Source organism: Chlorocebus sabaeus, chromosome 5, assembly GCF_047675955.1.
Source record: "Chlorocebus sabaeus isolate Y175 chromosome 5, mChlSab1.0.hap1, whole genome shotgun sequence".
NCBI classification, from domain to species: Eukaryota; Metazoa; Chordata; class Mammalia; order Primates; family Cercopithecidae; genus Chlorocebus; species Chlorocebus sabaeus.
This window is the reverse complement of record NC_132908.1, coordinates 2,251,535-2,268,195: the sequence shown is the minus strand read 5'-3', so window position 1 is coordinate 2,268,195 and position 16,661 is coordinate 2,251,535. Positions and strand designations below refer to the sequence as shown.

The 16,661-nt window shown below is 48.3% G+C and overlaps 1 protein-coding gene across 2 annotated transcripts; it reads left to right on the top strand.

Moving 5' to 3' along the window:
• The first annotated feature begins 2 nt into the window (after positions 1-2).
• On the top strand, positions 3-16,185 carry RNPS1 (RNA binding protein with serine rich domain 1). 2 transcript variants are annotated; one of them, XM_037989980.2, is made up of 8 exons: positions 3-100; positions 3,368-3,555; positions 3,789-3,944; positions 4,813-5,004; positions 5,254-5,356; positions 5,656-5,809; positions 13,043-13,184; positions 14,253-16,185. In XM_037989980.2, exons 2-8 carry the CDS (start codon positions 3,485-3,487, stop codon positions 14,350-14,352), a joined length of 918 nt encoding a protein of 305 aa, XP_037845908.1. In that variant the 5' UTR covers positions 3-100; positions 3,368-3,484; the 3' UTR covers positions 14,353-16,185. The 2 variants fall into 2 exon arrangements, with proteins under 2 accessions (XP_037845908.1, XP_007980823.1); XM_007982632.3 differs by lacking the exon at positions 3,368-3,555 and having other exon boundaries at positions 12-100.
• Positions 16,186-16,661: the final 476 nt, after the last annotated feature.

The window sequence follows — 16,661 nt, the reverse complement described above, 5'->3', positions numbered from 1 at the left end:
GCCGGACGGCGGCGTCTTCCCGCTCCTTGACTCTGACGTCAGAGCGGCGCCGGCCTCGGAGGCTGAGGAAAGCAGGAGGAGGTGGTGGCGGCGGGAAGATGTAAGTTGGGGCGGAATCCGACCGCATCCGTGTTTCGGGGGCTGCCCGTCAGGTCCGGCAGGACGCATCGTGAAGCCGGTCCACTTCTCAGCCCCGCAGTGCGGCGGTGGCCTAGCAGCGCGGTGCGGGCTCCGAGAAGAAAGAGTGTGGCCCGGGGCGGGCGGAGTGGGAGGTGTCGAGGCTGTGGCCCGGAAGTGATCGGGGCCGCCGCAGACGGAAGGGCGCCTCTGCTTCGTCCGCTCGGCGGTGGCCCAGCCAGGCCCGCGGGACTCGGAGCAGCGGGGAGCGCGGCCTCCGTTCTTGGGGCCCTCCCGCCGGGCCGGAGACCCAAGTCCCCAACGCCAGGCGCTGCCCTGGAAGCGCTGGCGGCCCGGCGCCTGGACGGGGGAGTTGTGAGTGAACGCGGACGGGGAGCGGCGAGGTCGGCGTGTCGGGCAGGTGCCGGCGGGCGCGGAGTTTCTTTGTGGGATGCGGTGGAAGGTCGGCCGATCCATCCTTCGGAGTCATTAATTCAAACGTGTACTCCGCGAACGTTTCCCGGACTCCCGTGTGCAGTTCTCGGCGCTAGGCCGTGGGGATACGGCCCACTATGGACCGAACACGGTGGCCGAGCTCAGTTTGATGGGTTATCCCAGAGGGGTGGATACGGGAAGGTTAAAGTTGTTGGAGGAGAAACGTGGAGTAGGCTTTTTGTCTTGATTTCTCATGAACTGTGCGTGAAATGTACTCTTAAATGGGGAAGGTGCTCTGAAGATTTATGCCGAAACGCCCTCTCCTCGAGATTTAACTAATTGTTCTCTCCTCTCTCTGGCTGTTGGACGCGCACCTTTCCGGAGGATGGGGGAGGTAACCGAGGTCCTGAGCCGGTACCTGAACTTGGGTGAACAGAGAACCTCAACTTTTGCTTTCTAGCACTCGACCGCACCCAGGGAGCCGTCCGCTTACTCAGTGGTTCTTAGTGTTTGGAGTGCTTAAGAATAACTGGTGGTGTTTGATTTCACAAAGTACATTTGGGCAGATCTTTAGGTCTGGGGGGTGGGGCTGAAATCTGCGGGTGTGACCTCCACTCTAGGTCTGTGCTGTCCAGTAAAGTAGCCATTGGCCACATGTGGCTACTAAGCATGTGAAATACAGCTCATCAAAACTGAAATGTTAAAACACATACCAGTTTTAGAAGACTATGAAAAAAAATTAAACTTTTATTAGTATATTTTTATGTTGATTATATGTTGGAAAGATAATATTTTGGATGTGTCAAGTGTTAAAAATTAATTTCACCCATTTTTGTGATGTGGCTACTAAGGAATTTCAGGTGATGCTTGTGGCTCCTCACACTGTTTCTATTGGACAGTTCTGCTGCAGGTGATCCTAAGGCAGATGGGTGCAGGAACCCTGCTGAGAGTTCAGAAATTACGTGTGACTTTGGAGACAAATGTCTGGGGGAGGGAGGAGCCTTTACAAATCTTGCTCCTAACATTATTGAGCTTTTCATTAATGCCCTGGGTAACTATAAAGTTGGAATTGTAATTGTCACCATATTGATAAGAAACTTGAGAAAGGATAAGTGACTTGTCTAAAATTATACAGTAAAACCTCACATCAAACCCAGGCCCTCTGGTTCCAGACTCTGGATTATACTCTGATTGATACTCACTGACTGTCCGAGGACACCAACAGTGTTGAGACACTATCTGCTGGGTGTCTGCAGAACCTTACTATTCTATAGCAAAACATGATACCCCCAGACAAGAGCAGCAGAGGTGGTGTTTGGCCCTCCTTGGCTCATTTGACTGTTTAAAGCCAGGTGCTTTTCTTTCTTGGGTCAGAACACGTTTTTAGCAGCATTTTGAAGCACCCCTGGCAGGTACTGCACAGGGAAACTGTGTGCTGTGTCCTCCTTACCAACTGGCTCTTGGAGAAGGTGAGACAGAAGTAGCTGAGACTTACATCCTGAGAGCTGCACTTAACAACTCCTGCAGCTTGTGCAGAACTTTACTGGAATTACTGAAGGCGTCCCTGGAAAATAGGTCCCATAACTAATTAGTAATTTGCTTTTGAGTAATGAGTAACCGCTATTTGAGCACATTCTGCAGTCCAGGCATTTTGCTAAACTCTTACATGGCAGGCAGTCTCTCATGCAATTTCAGTGCCTACTTTTTTTCATCTTATTTTTGAAAAATTTTTAAAGTACAGGAAGGTTAAATTATACAATTAATACCCACATAAAGACTACCTAAGGGCCAGGTCTGGTGGCTCACGCCTGTAATCCCAGCACTTTGGGAGGCCAAGGTTGGCGGATGACAAGGTCAGGAGTTGGAGACCAGCCTGGTCAATATGGTGAAACCCTGTCTCTACTAAAAATACAAAAATTAGCCAGGCTTGATGGCACGCACCTATAGTCCCAGCTACTCAGGAGGCTGACGCAGAAGAAACGCTTGAACCCAGGAGGCGGAGGTTGCAGTGAGCCAAGATCGTGCCACTGCACTCCAGCCTGGGTGACAGAGCAAGGCTCCATCTCAAAAAAAAACAAAACAAAACTCAGAGGTTAAGAGTCTGTAAGTTATATTTCTGCTATATTTGCTAGATGGTGTATCCAGCCACCCATCAATCTTAGTTTTTCTTTCAAAGTAAATTGCAGACTTGCATGTATTTTCTCCTACACTCAATATGCATATTATTAAAGTACAGTGCAATTACTGCTTTTTAAAATGATTCTTCTGCTTTTTAAATGTTCATATGGTACGTTTCATCTGTTTGCTTTTGGGTATTAAGTGTTTTAATGCTGGTACCAGTCACTTTTGAAATGATTTTTGCTTCCAGTCACATCTGTGTATCCTAAAGGCAAATTGCCACAATAAAACAGGAGATCTAATCCTATCTGGAGACCACCCTTGAGTTAGGTTTTTCTCTGTTCTGCATGTGAATGTGGTGCTGTGGCATTTTGAAAGGACTGCAGGGGCTCATCAAACTTGTGGGTGAAAACTGAATTGTTCAGCCTGTAAAATAACAGTGATGGGCCCCACCATCTCTTCCATTTTTTTAAGAAAAATATAAGTGGGGGCGACAGTTGTGCCTGTGCCTTCTGTGCAGGGTAGAGATGCCTCCACGAGCACATGGGGATTGTCCCTGTGTGTTCCTGACTCTGTGGACACTCACTGCTTACTGTGCTCCCTTGCTGTCTTTTTGTGTGCTCAGCTTTTGACTGCAAAGTAGATTTGTTGCCTTGCCAATTCGTTCACTCTTTAAACCCTTTTATCTTGTTATTAGGCTGCTCTTTGGCGTAAATTGCAATCGATTAGGGATCGTTTCTCAAAATCAAGTTAGAAGTGAGAGTTCAGATAAGTGAGGCCGCCATTGCTGCTTTGAACACCTCAGAAGGGGAGAATGGATTTATCAGGAGTGAAAAAGAAGAGCTTGCTAGGAGTCAAAGAAAATAATAAAAAGTCCAGCACTAGGTAATCCTTCTGTAAGATTTTTCTAGTGCCACTTGGGGGTGCTTACTGCTAGGGACCCGCAGAAAGGGGGAAGTGGAGAGTGTTCTGCATTCTGCAGTCAGTGTTCTGAGCCACAGGCCACTTTACTCTGATCACCTGGGGTCTCTGTGGCCCTGCTGATCCCCTCTTTTGGGTTGTGCTGTTTGGGTTTGGTCAGAGGAGCACGCAGTCTCACACTCTTCCTCACCATCCAGGGCTCCTTCACCCACCAAACGCAAGGACCGCTCAGATGAGAAGTCCAAGGATCGCTCAAAAGATAAAGGGGCCACCAAGGAGTCAAGTGAGAAGGATCGCGGCAGGGACAAAACCCGAAAGAGGCGCAGTGCTTCCAGTGGTAGCAGCAGTACCAGGTGGGGCGGGCTGGCCTGGAGTCTGGAGGGGACCTGTGCCACAGCCACACCCCTACTCCCCACAGATGGCTCGGTTTTCTTGATTATTTACAAAGAAAACACATTTTCTGATTGTTAGTAGAGACCCTAATTTATGGCAGACTGGCCAGGTGCAGTGGCTCGTGCCTGTAGTCCTGGCACTTTGGGAAGCCGAGGCAGGAGGATTGCTTGAGGCCTGGAGTTCAAGACCAGCCTGGGCAACAAAACAAGAGCTCATCTCTACAAAAAGTAATTTTTAAAATTAGCTGAGAGTGGTGGCATGCATCTGTAATCCCAGCCACTTGGGAGGGCTGAGGCAGGAGAATGGCTTGAGCCCAGGAGTTTGAGGAAAATAAAATTAGTCGGGTGTGGTGGTACATGCCTGTACTCCCTGCTACTCGGAAGGCTGAGTCAGGAGGATGGCTTGATTCCAGGGGATTGAAGCCGCAGTGTGCGGAGATCATGCCACTGCACTCCAGCCTGGGTGACAGACCCTGTCTCAAAAGAAAAAATCAATCAAGCCTGGGTCAGCCTCAGCCAGCAGCTGCCTTCCCAGCCTGAGTTGACAGTTCTGACTTTTGCCAGAGTCCTTTGCCTCTCAGCAGGAAAGGCTTCTGTATGGGTAAAAGGCCGCCCGTCACCTCCGTCCTGTCCCACACACAATGTGACACCTAGGGCTCTGGCTTGCTGGGGGATTGGGGGGTAATGTTATCCCCACTGGGGAAAGCAGTGAGGCCTGGAGACACCCAAACAGCAGCCTTCTCCTGGAGGGAACGCAACAGACTTGGAGGAGGCGTCTGTACTCTGAGACTTGGCATGTGGTGGTTGTGACCCCTCATCTTGCCCTCAGATCTCGGTCCAGCTCGACTTCCAGCTCAGGCTCCAGCACCAGCACTGGCTCAAGCAGTGGCTCCAGCTCTTCCTCAGCATCCAGCCGCTCAGGAAGCTCCAGCACCTCCCGCAGCTCCAGCTCCAGCAGCTCTTCCGGCTCTCCAAGTCCTTCTCGGCGCAGACACGACAACAGGAGGCGCTCCCGCTCCAAGTGAGTGCCCTGTGTCTGGGATCTAAAGTTTACAAGCTGGGGGCTACAGATTTACCATTGAGGTTATAAAAGGGACCCAGAAGGAGTCCTTTCTGTGTTAATAGGATTTCTGAGACAGGAGTAATGCAACTAGTAGGAAAGTCTTCCTTGGGAAAACTGTCACACAAGCAGATAAGAGCTCACTCGAAAGGAATCTAGTACATTTTGACTTGACAGAAACTGTTTCTGGTGTTTTGTTTTCTCAATCAGATCCAAACCACCTAAAAGAGATGAAAAGGAGAGGAAAAGGCGGAGCCCATCTCCTAAGCCCACCAAAGTGCATATTGGGAGACTCACCAGGAATGTGACAAAGGTGAGGATCACGGATGTCTCCAGTGAGCAGTGGGGTGTAGACAAGCAAGCCTGTGCCTGCAGGTGAACTTAGAACGTAGCCTTTCAGGGACGGGCACGTGGTTTGAGTAGAGCACTGATTCGTTCCTCTTAGTGGACCATTAATACATGTGTCTAGGAGATTAATCCCAGAACAACACTGGTACTTGTCAGATGGAATGTTTTACCCTGCTGAGGTTTTAGTCATGATGTGGTGAACTCTCTGCGTCTGACATGACTGACTGGTAGGTGGGCGTTCGAGTGATCCTTCTTTCCCTCTAGGATCACATCATGGAGATATTTTCCACCTATGGGAAAATTAAAATGATTGACATGCCCGTGGAAAGGATGCATCCCCATCTGTCCAAAGGCTATGCATACGTAGAGTTTGAGAATCCAGATGAAGCTGAGAAGGCGCTGAAGCACATGGATGGAGGTGGGTGACCCTGCCACACACCCCTGACCTTTCAGAGTCCCGTCGCTACTAGGAACTTTCAAACTGATTTCTGACTGTGCTGCACTTCTGTTTGTTTGTTTGAGATGGAGTTTCACGCTTGTTGCCCAGGCTGGGGTGCAGTTCCCAGACCAAACTGAGGTTTGGGCTGCTATTTCTCATTGCCCAATAACAAGATGCACATTAACTGACTAGGTAGAGAGTTTTTATTTCTGCAACCGATTGCAGGGAAAAGACCTGGAAATTATTGCCAGACCAACTTAAAATTACAAAGTTTTTCAGAGCTTATATACTTTCTAAGCTATATGTTTATATGTAAGTTTACATTTATCTAAAGACGTAAGTGATTAACTTTTAATCTATAACTAAGGATTGAGTCTTGAAGACCTTTGTCTGGAGCCTCAGTAAATTTACTTAATTTAAATGGGTGTAAGTGCTGGGGTAATTACCCTTACTTTGCCTTCTGCTAAATCACAGAGGTTTGAGGAGTTTTCTTCCCAATAAAACTGGCTTAACCCTAAGTGAGTCTTGTTAGGAATACCTTCATTATTTTGTTATGTTTTAAGACCCAGGAAAGGCCTAAGCTAAACTCTTTGGGCTTTTCTTATATCCCAGCCTTTGTATAGGGGCCTTGGCTTTTAATATTTAACTGCTTAGACAGTACTAAAACACTTGTTACAGAGGCCTGCGTTAGTGAGACCTGGCCTGCCACAATCCCCACTGTCAATTTGCTCATGTTTTTTTCATGCTTGTATATTTATTTATTAATCACGAGAATCATAGGGAGATAGAGCATTGTAATCTTTCTGGCTGCTGCTTGCTGAGAAAGGGTTGTCATCATCGGGCATGGAACACAGTGCTGGAGCGGAAGAGGTCGATTTGTTCCTGATAGCACTTTCTGTTTTGGGGGCTTAGAGGCAGCACCTGCTGAAACCTAATAGTATGCAACAGCAACACATATAAATAGGTTGCTGCTGTTTTCTCTTTTTTTTTTTTTTTTTGAGACAGAGCCTCACTCTGTCACCCAGGTTGGAGTGCAGTGGCCGGATCTCGACTCACTGCAAGCTCTGCCTCCCGGGTTTACGCCATTCTCCTACCTCAGCCTCCCGAGTAGCTGGGACTACAGGCGCCTGCGGCCTTGCCCGGCTAGTTTTTTTTTTTTTTGTATTTTTTAGTGGAGACAATGTTTCACTGTGTTAGCCAGGATGGTCTCGATCTCCTGACCTTGTGATCCACCCGTCTCGGCCTCCCAAAGTGCTGGGATTACAGGCTTGAGCCACCGCGCCCGGCCTGCTATTTTCTTCTGAAGTTTAGTCTTCAGTTTATAGGGCTTGAGGAAAGCACAGCTTAGGTTTCAGTGATTTCCAATTAGGAAAAAGGAAAACATTGGAAACATTATTTGAGTGTACTATAGTTTTTGAAACAGTTTTTTTTTAGCTTCCCATTTTTATTAAAAGACAAATTATGGTAGGATCGGTTTGCTTTATTATACTTGGCTTGATTATTTGTGTACAGTGGAGCAAGAATCATAATTTTTTCTATAGGCCTTTTAAATGGGCTTGGATGGAACTTCATGTCCATAGAAGGAATCTGAGATAATACCTTTTTAAACCCAAGCCCAGCCATGGATATGTACCATTAAATACCTATGAGTTGGGTGAAATCCTCTCCTCTTGAGGTTCCAAGATAACTTGGGGTTTTTGTCCTGTTAGAAAGTGACATGTTTTACTTCCCACAGATTAGAAACCCTGTACAGGGACTGTGTACACAAAATAGGAGGCCAGTTTTTTATTTGTCTTCTGTTACAAAAGAAAACATTTCTATTGCACTTATGCAAATACCATAAATTAAGAATACATACAAATAGACTGGGCGAGATGGATCACCTGAGGTCAGGAGATTGAGACCAGCCTGGTCAACATGGTGAAACCCCATCTGTAATAAAAATACAAAAATTAGCTGGGCATGGTGATGCACACCTGTGGTCGCAGCTCCTCGGGAGTCTGAGGCAGAAGTATTGCTTGAACCTGGGAGGCAGGGATTGCTGCGAGCCAAGATCACGCCACTGCACCTCCAGCCTGGGCAAGAAAGTGAGACTAGGTCTCAAAAAAAAGAATACACACACACAAATAGTTGCCAAATTCTGAAGAAATTAGGTGGAGAGAAGCAAGTTCCAAGTTTTGTTCATAGGAGTATACTTAATTGTTAAAAGTTGTTAATAACTTGCAACTTTCGTTTGACTTTGAAAAGCAAAATAAAGGATTGGGAATGTTTTAAGCAAAAAGTTAAAAAGATTACTTCAGTGTCCTATTAGTTCAGTTTATCCAGTTAATTTCTGCCCTGCTTGATATTAATGAACGCTTTACCTCTTTTTTTTTTTTTTTTTTTTTTTTCTTCCGAGACAGAGTCTCGCTCTGTCCCCCAGGCTAGAGTGCAGTGGCGTGATCTGTGCTCACTGCAAGCTCTGCCTGCCGGGTTCACGCCGTTCTCCTGCCTCGGCCTCTGGAGTAGCTGGGACTACAGGCTCCTGCCAGCATGCCCAGCTAATTTTTTGTATTTTTAGTAGAGACGGGGTTTCACCATGTTAGCCAGGATGGTCTCCATCTCCTGACCTCATGATCTGCCTGCCTCAGCCTCCCAAAGTGCTGGGATTACAGGCATGAGCCACCACGCCTGGCCTCATTATAGCTCTTTAAGAGTCCTGAACGGTTTTCCTTTATTCTGATGTCACAATCTCCAAAGTTATTAGAAATGTGTATTTAAGAGCACCTGTTAGAACTCTATAGCTGATTATAAAACCACCTTCTAAAGAGGATTAAAACAAGACAACAATTGTTTATAGATGACAAAGGTTTTAGGGTAGCCATAGTTAAAGACACAGTTGACGAGGAAGTTTGTTAACTCTGTGGCACACAATAATTTAACATGATTATAATTATTACGGATAATGTACACTAGGATACATTGCAATTGTAGGAGTTTTACGTGATTTTGGAACACATATCTATAACATTTATAAAAATATAGTCCAAACAAAGCCAAACCCCATTTTATATTTGGCGATGCTTCCTGTGTGATTTTTGGTACCAAATAAGCCAAATTTCACCTTTACACATTAGTGTGCTGTTAATGTTAAACCCAATTCTTTTCTTTTCTTTTCTTTTTTTTTTTTTTTTTTTTTTTTTTTTTTTTTTTTTTTTTTTTTTTTTTTTTTTTTTTTTTGAGACTAGTTTTTCTGCTCTTGTTGCCCAGGCTAGAGTACAATGGTGCAATCTTGGCTCACTGCAACTTCCGCCTCCCGAGTTCAAGCGATTCTCCTGCCTTAGCCTCCCCAGTAAATGGGATTACAGGCGCCCTTCACTACAGCCAGCTAATTTTTGTATTTTTAGTAGAGACATAGTTTCACCATGTTGGCCAGGCTGGTCTTGAACTCCTGACCTCAGGTGATCCATCCGCCTTGGCCTACCAAAGAGTTGGAATTAACAGGCGTGAGCCCTGCGCCTGGCCTAAACGCAATTTTAGTGCTTAATTTACAGAAAAACTGGATGATGCACCTTTAACTTTAGCCCACATGTTTACATACAGAATTTTCTTTACAATCAGCCTCCTACAACTTTTTTTGAGACAGAGTCTTACTCTGTCGCCCAGGCTGGAGTGCAGTGGCATGATTTTGGCTCACTGCAACTTCCACCTCCTGGATTCAAGCAATTCTCCTGCCTCAGCCTCCCCAAGTAGCTGGGACAACAGGCAGGCACCACCACACCCAGCTAGTTTTTTTGTATTTTTAGTAGAGACTGGGTTTCTCCATGTTGGCCAGGCTGGTCTCGAACTCCTGACCTCAACTGATCACCCACCTTGGCCCCCCAAAGTGCTGGGATTACAGGCGTGAGCCACTACACCTGGCCCCCAAATTTCTTAAACCTTTATTTTGATTTTATCCAACTGAAAACAATCCTTTAACCTTTTTTTTTTTTTTTTTTTTGGACAGAGTTTCACTCTTGTCACCCAGCCTGGAGTGCAATGGTGCGATCTCGGCTCACTGCAACCTCCATTTCCTGGGTTCGAGTGATCCTCCTGCCTCAGCCTCCCAAGTAGCTGGGATTACAGGCTCCTGCCGCCAAACCTGGCTAATTTTTGTGTTTTTAGTAGAGATGGGGTTTCACCACGTTGGCCAGGCCTGTCTGAAACTGCTGACCTCAGGTGATCTTCCGCTTCGACCTCCCAAAGTGCTGGGATTACAGGCACGAGCCAACGCGCCTGGCATGGATTCCAGTTCTTAGAGGGTGTGTGATTACCGAAAAGATGTTTTAGGAAGACCTTTTTTTTGTAGCTCCAGTTTAAAGGAACATTATTCTTGGGGGAAGAAAATTAGGAAATAGGCGTAGATTAACATAGATTAACATTTTAGGGAGTTTCCAATCTGTTAAAAGCTTAAGTATCAAATTCAGGTTTCTTACATAGAATACATTTGGCTTTTTATATGGGAATATTTTCTTTAATCATTTCTGAGAACCAGAAGTTTCTCAGTGTTTCAGCATTTTTAGTTTTATTTTGCTGAGTGACTGGATTTACTGAATTTATACAGTTTATTTCTTAAACTCCTGTATCATAACCACTCATGACGTTTATAGCTATTTGTATCTGGACAGAATGGTTTCTTCTTTTTCTTTTTTTTTGAGACGGAGTCTCGCTCTGTCGCCCAGGTTGGGGTGCAGTGGCATGATCTCGGCTCACTGCAAGCCTTGCCTCCTGGGTTCACGCCATTCTCCTCCCTCAACCTCCCGAGTAGCTGGGACTATGGGCACCCGCCATTACGCCCATCTAAATTTTTGTATTTTTAGTAGAGACGGGTTTCACTCTGTTAGCCAGGATGGTCTCAATCTTCTGACCTCGTGATCCGCCTGTCTCGGCCTTCCAAAGTGCTAGGATTACAGGTGTGAGCCACCGCGCCTGGCCAGCAGAATGGTTTTAAAAGCGCATGGACCCTTGTGAATAGTTTTGGGTGGCATTTTGTCCTCAAGTCAGCATTTTGAGGAATGTGGAGTCGTCTCTGCGCCACTCCCTGCTGCTCTGACTGAGGCAGCTGGCGCTGAGAACACAGCCAACAGTGCTGTCTGGGCTGCCAGGCCTGGTGGGGAGTGGAGTGTGCATGCCCCAGAACTTTCCATCCTCTGAGGCCCTGTTACAAACTGTATAAATAGCTTAACTGGTTTTTTTCAGTAATTGCCCTTCAGGCATTAGGAAAGTTTCCTTGATATTTGGCTAACTTCTCTTTCAAGTTCCTTAAGTCCTGAAATGGGTTAGGAGCTCTTTGCTCTCACATCAGCTGCTGGCCTTGTAAGTCACACCTTTGCTTTGGAGTCTGCTGATTATCTGCTGTTTGACAGTCTGAGCACTTGCTGAGCTAAAAACCCAGGAGACCCAGGTACCTTCTGGGTGGGTGTGAATATAGACATTCCAACTTTTCGTAAGATTCTGGTAGGATTTTTTTTGTGTGTCCTCCATACTGTGTTTGAATGGAGTGAGTCCACCCTGTCTCCAGAGGAGATGAGAAGGGGTTGGCCTTTACTGGCAGCTACACAGAAGATGGATTTTTTTTTCATTATTGTAGAGTCAGTGCTGTGAAATCTCTAATTTGGGCTAACTTAGGCTGAATTTACTGAAGTTAAACCTTTTAAGTATGTTCTGAATACATAGCCACGTGCCCAAGTTAGTCCCCATGTACCTTGAAGGTACAGTTGAGAAAACAAAAGAGCCCTTTACCCCTTAGGGCACAAAAGGGGTTGTGCTTGGGCTTCTGATATCCCCAGCTACCAGACAATTCTTGAGGTTGGGGCACATGCTCTCCTTCCTGGGTTTGTACCTGCATTTCGTTTCCTCTCTCCCTGGAGCCCACATCCCACACTGCCTCTCCTCGCTTCATGCACATGGCGTGTGTTTCAATGCCGTCCCCATGCAGAGCCACCTCTCTGAGACTGCTTGTTTCCAAACACAAAGTCCTTGGCATCTCCTGAAACTTCCTTCGTGCTGCTCCCCACCGAAGCCCCACCTCTCCGTCAATGGAAGCTCATCCCGATGGTCCCTTACCACCCCCATCCCATCCATCACCAAGCTCTGGCAATTTTATCTCCCAGCTGTTCCCTGAATCCTTCCATTTCCCTACCACATCATTTGATGTTGTTTCATGCTCCTCTCAGTGCCGCAGAGCCCTCCTAAGAGAAGTTCTCGCCCTTCTCTTAGCCCCAGACCTGGCTTCCCTTGGTTGGAGGAGAAGGAAGCGCAAACACTGATACTACCTGCATGGCCCTACCAGGAAGCCCCATCCTGACCCTGGGGCCTTCTGTTGCCTTCTCTCACCAGTGCTTTGGTTCCTTCCCAGCACAGGGCCCCGCAGAGCCCTTCTCTTCCACCTAGCGGATTCCAGCACATTCTTTTCTTTTCTTTTCTTTTCTTTTCTTTTCTTTTCTTTTTTTTTTTTTTTCCTTGAGATAGAGTCTCAGTCTGTTGCCCAGGCTGGAGTGCCGTAGCTTGATGTCAGCTCACTGCAACCTCCACCTCCCTGGTTCAAGAGATTCTTTTGCCTCAGCCTCCTGAGTAGCTGTGATCACAGGCACATGCCACCATGCCCAGCTAATTTTTGTATTTTTAGTAGAAATGGGGTTTCACCATGTTAGCCAGGCTGGTCTCGAACTCCTGACATCGTGATCCACCTGCCTCAGCCTCCCAAAGCGCTGGAATTACAGGCGTAAGCCTCTGCACCTGGCCTCCAGCACATTGTTTAGCTCTTGACTTGGATGACTCTTGACCTGCGAGGCTGCTTCGACACGTGGAAATTGGTGTCTCCTATTGGTGTCCATGCTTTCTTCTCATGAAACATTAGTCATAATGTTATTTCTGTGATTATCTTTTTTTTTTTTTTTTTTTTTTTTTTTTTTTTTTTTTTTTTTGGAGACAGAGTTTTACTCTTGTTGCCCAGGCTGGAGTGCAGTGGCACGATCTCCGCTCACTGCAGCCTCTGGTTCCCGGGTTCACGCCATTCTCCTGCTTCAGCCTCCCGAGTAGGTGGGACTGTAGGTGCCCGCCACCACGCCCAGCTATTTCTGTGATTATCTTACATTGTCATTGTCCCCCCAGGCCTGTCTTGTTCACTGTGACATGCCTTGTCTAGGGTAGATGCTTGTTAGATGTTTTATGACTTGCTCTCTTTTTCAACAGGACAAATTGATGGCCAGGAGATCACTGCAACTGCCGTGCTGGCCCCCTGGCCTAGGCCACCCCCCAGGAGATTTAGCCCTCCCAGGAGAATGTTGCCACCACCACCCATGTGGCGCAGGTCTCCGCCACGGATGAGGAGAAGGTAAACAACCTGTAGTTTCAGTGGACTAACCAGGCCACAAACCTCATGTGACTGCAGTGGCTTTGGGACCCTCTATCCAGCCCTGCCTGCCTGCCTTCTGCTGCGGTGGCAGGAGGGGGAGGGGGGCAGAGAGGAGGAGCCCTTCAGAGCTCATGGAGAGAGCAGGAGACGCCCTAGAGTTGCACCAACACAGCTTCATGAGTCTGGGCAGTGGTGTGGTATGGCCTTCCTAGGAGACCACTAGACCTGTGAGCCCAGGTGCAGGCCCACTTTTTTTCTGAGCTAACAAGAAGGGCTGGGAGAGGGAGAAGTTGGGGGTCAGAAGAGTTGTGGGGCGGGGGTGGTAATCCCTCGGCAGACGCCACAATTCGGCCTCCCTTGCCAGTGGTGAGCTGTGCTTTCAGCCTTTGGGGAAGAGGAGGAAAGCCTGGGCTTCTGCCTTGGGTCTCACAAGCACCCGTTCCCAAGAGCTCAGGGCAGGCCCATCAGGTGGGACCTGTCCCAAATTCTGGTATTAAAAAGTAAACCTTCGGCTGGGTGTGGTGGCTCACGCCAGTAATCCCAGCACTTTGGGACGCTGAGGTGGGCGGATCACGAGGTCAGGAGATTGAGACCATCCTGGCTAACACACTGAAACCCCATCTCTACTAAAAATATAAAAAATTAGCTGTGCGTGGTGGCGGGCGCCTGTAGTCCCAGCTACTTGGGAGCTTGAGGCAGGAGAATGGCATGAACCCAGAAGGTGGAGTTTGCAGTGAGCTGAGATTGCACCACTGCACTCAGCCTGGGCAACAGAGTGAGACTCCATATCAAAAAAAAGAATACAAATATTAGCTGGGCATGGTGGCGCACGCCTGTAGTCCCATTTGTTTGATAGGCTGAGGCAGGAGAATCGCTTCAAGCCGGGAGGCAGAGGTGGTGGTGAGCTGAGATCGTGCCACTGCACTCTGACCTGGCGACAGAGTGAGATTCTGTCTCAGAAAAGTAAAACTGGGGAATTACCCAGAAAGAAGCTAGCTTGCCCCTACAACCTGAGCTACTCTGATGTGGTTTCTCCTCTTCCTGCAGGTCCCGCTCCCCGAGGCGCAGGTCCCCTGTGCGCCGGAGATCACGCTCCCCGGGACGCCGCCGCCACAGGAGCCGCTCCAGCTCCAACTCCTCCCGATAAACAGGCCACTGAAGCTCTCACCCCTGTAACTTATGCCCCACCCAGCTCAGTTTTGTCACTTTTCTAGCCAAAGGAAGATCAGTAGGAAAGCAAACCCTTTACTCGGGCAGAATTTGCAGGCAGCAGGCAGCACCCCTCTGCCGGCCGGGCTCTGGCTGCAGAAGTGCTGTTGGTTTGGGTGTTGTGTGCCTGTCAAGATTCCCTCCGGTTTCTGGCTAGGAAGCTCGCCCGTTTCCAGTTTCTAAGAGTCAGTTCAGTGGCAGGGCCACCAGGGACAAGTGAGGCTCTAGGGGGTGGTGTGACCCTGCCTGCCTGGGAGCACACTTTTCCCTTCCCTGGTGACCTGAGACGGTGGCCAGACTCTGCCCTTGCTGTTGCTGGGCGGTGTCCTTTTGGAAAGGGAGCCGTCCCGAGCTTTAGTGCAGCTGCCAACCCTGTTAGCCTCGGCCTCTTGAGGCCTCTTCCAACTTCAAGGGTCACACATCCCCAAAGATCCTCTCACCTATGGTAGTTGCTGTGCATGGTTCTGTCTGTCCATGCACCCATGCACACACCCCACCCCACCACCCTACTCTGAAATTGGCGAGTGAGAGCCAGCTCTGCGGGATCATCATGCAGCCATGGTTGTGTCTGCCCTTCGTGGTGGTCTTTCAGGTTATCTTGGCAACATGTACATTGCCTTTTTTTTTTTTTTTTTTTTTTTTGCTTTTTTGCTTTTTTGCTTTTATTGTACAGTCAGTACTATAAAATTTCTCTTTGAGTTTTATACCTTTGTAGCATTTTAGATGACATTGTGTTTGTACTTTGTTGTGTAGAGTGGAAGAATTGTGTTGAATAAACCCAAGATTGGAATGCAGATCTAGTACTGGGTTCACTGCCTTCTCACAGTACCCTCGCCCCTAGTAACTTTTTGTTCCTCAACATCCACAGTGGCACCTCCAGTGCTTTTGTCAGGAGAATCTAGGGTTTGTGTGCTGTGGATATTAGGTTGCTGCTATGGTGGAGATGGTTTTATCACCCCCTCGGAATGTGTGTGTGTTTTGAAACAGACTCTCGCTCTGTCACCCAGGCTGGAGTGCGTACCATGGTGCGATCATAGCTCACTACAGCCTCCAACTCCTGTTTTAGCCTCCAGAGTAGCAGGGGCAAATTTTTTTTTTTTTTTTTTTTTTTTTTTGAGACGGAGTCTCTGTTGCCTGGGTTGGAGTGCAGTAGTGCATTCTTGGCTCACTACAATCTCTGCCTCCTGGGTTCAAGCGATTTTCCTGCCTCAGCCTCCTGAGTAGCTGGAATTACAGGCGCCAGCCACCAAGCCCAGCGCCCAGCTAATTTTTTGTATTTCTAGTAGAGACGGGGTTTCACCACGTTGGCCCGGCTGGTCTTGAACCCCTGATCTCATGATTTGCCCACCTTGGCCCCCCCAAAGTGCTGGGATTTCAGGCATGAGCCACCGCACCCGGCAGCAGCGGCTAATATTTAAAAAATTTTTTGTAGCAACAGGGTGTTGCTATGTTGCCCAGCTGGTCCTGAGTCACGGCTTACAGGTGTGTGTTGCCATGCCAGGCTTGCTTCCTCCTTCATTAAGTGGCCATTTTTCCACCTCAAAAATTGGTTTGGGACACAAGGAAGAATTGGAAATGCTTAAGATGAGAACAAAAGTTGAAACCACCCAAAACTGCTGGGACCTTACTGCCCAGTGCTCCCAGTGGTCAGACCAAGACCCCACACCAGACAGTACAAAGGCCCACTCCCCAGCTCCCGCTTATGGCCCAGTGGGAACAGACTGTATTCTTATCCTTTGGCATTTCTCTACAAATAAAAATTTAAGAGGTGCCACTGCGGTCCAGCCTTTGTGCACTTGGCCTTGTGCTGAGCAAGGTGTGTGGCCTGTTCTTACCGCTGGGTTCTGCTGCCCCCACCCCCACTTTGGTGACTAAACCTGCAGCTCTGATCCTGTTCCCAAAGGGGCAGGAGGCTGGGCTCACTCCAGGCAGCCCCTGGCCTCCCTCACGGACCCCCTGTGTGGGGCTCATTGCTTTGATCGCCTTTCCAGCGCCAATGCTGCAGTAGCTGAGCCTGGCCTAGAGCTCGCAGTCACGAACAACGGCAGCCTCCTGCCTACTTGTCCCGCGCCGTAGAAGAGCCTGCCCTGGCGCTGCACTGGTCGTGGCTGCGTCAGCAGTGGGCCCGCACCTCCTTGCGTCTCCCTTGTAGGCCAGCCCTGCCCCAGATCTAGGTGCCTGCCCCTGAAGCGCGCGGCTGCCCGTGATGAACCCGGCGGGCGGTGGGCGGCTGCTTCGGCCAGTAGG

What these genes read in the sequence shown, in the direction of transcription:
- RNPS1 (XM_037989980.2), top strand. Translation starts at nt 3,485, where the DNA reads ATGGATTTATCAGGAGTGAAAAAGAAGAGCTTGCTAGGAGTCAAAGAA. An exon ending in AGTGGTAGCAGCAGTACCAG is followed by an intron (nt 3,945 to 4,812) that starts GTGGGGCGGGCT and finishes TCTTGCCCTCAG; the next exon opens with ATCTCGGTCCAGCTCGACTT. An exon ending in AGGAGGCGCTCCCGCTCCAA is followed by an intron (nt 5,005 to 5,253) that starts GTGAGTGCCCTG and finishes TTTCTCAATCAG; the next exon opens with ATCCAAACCACCTAAAAGAG.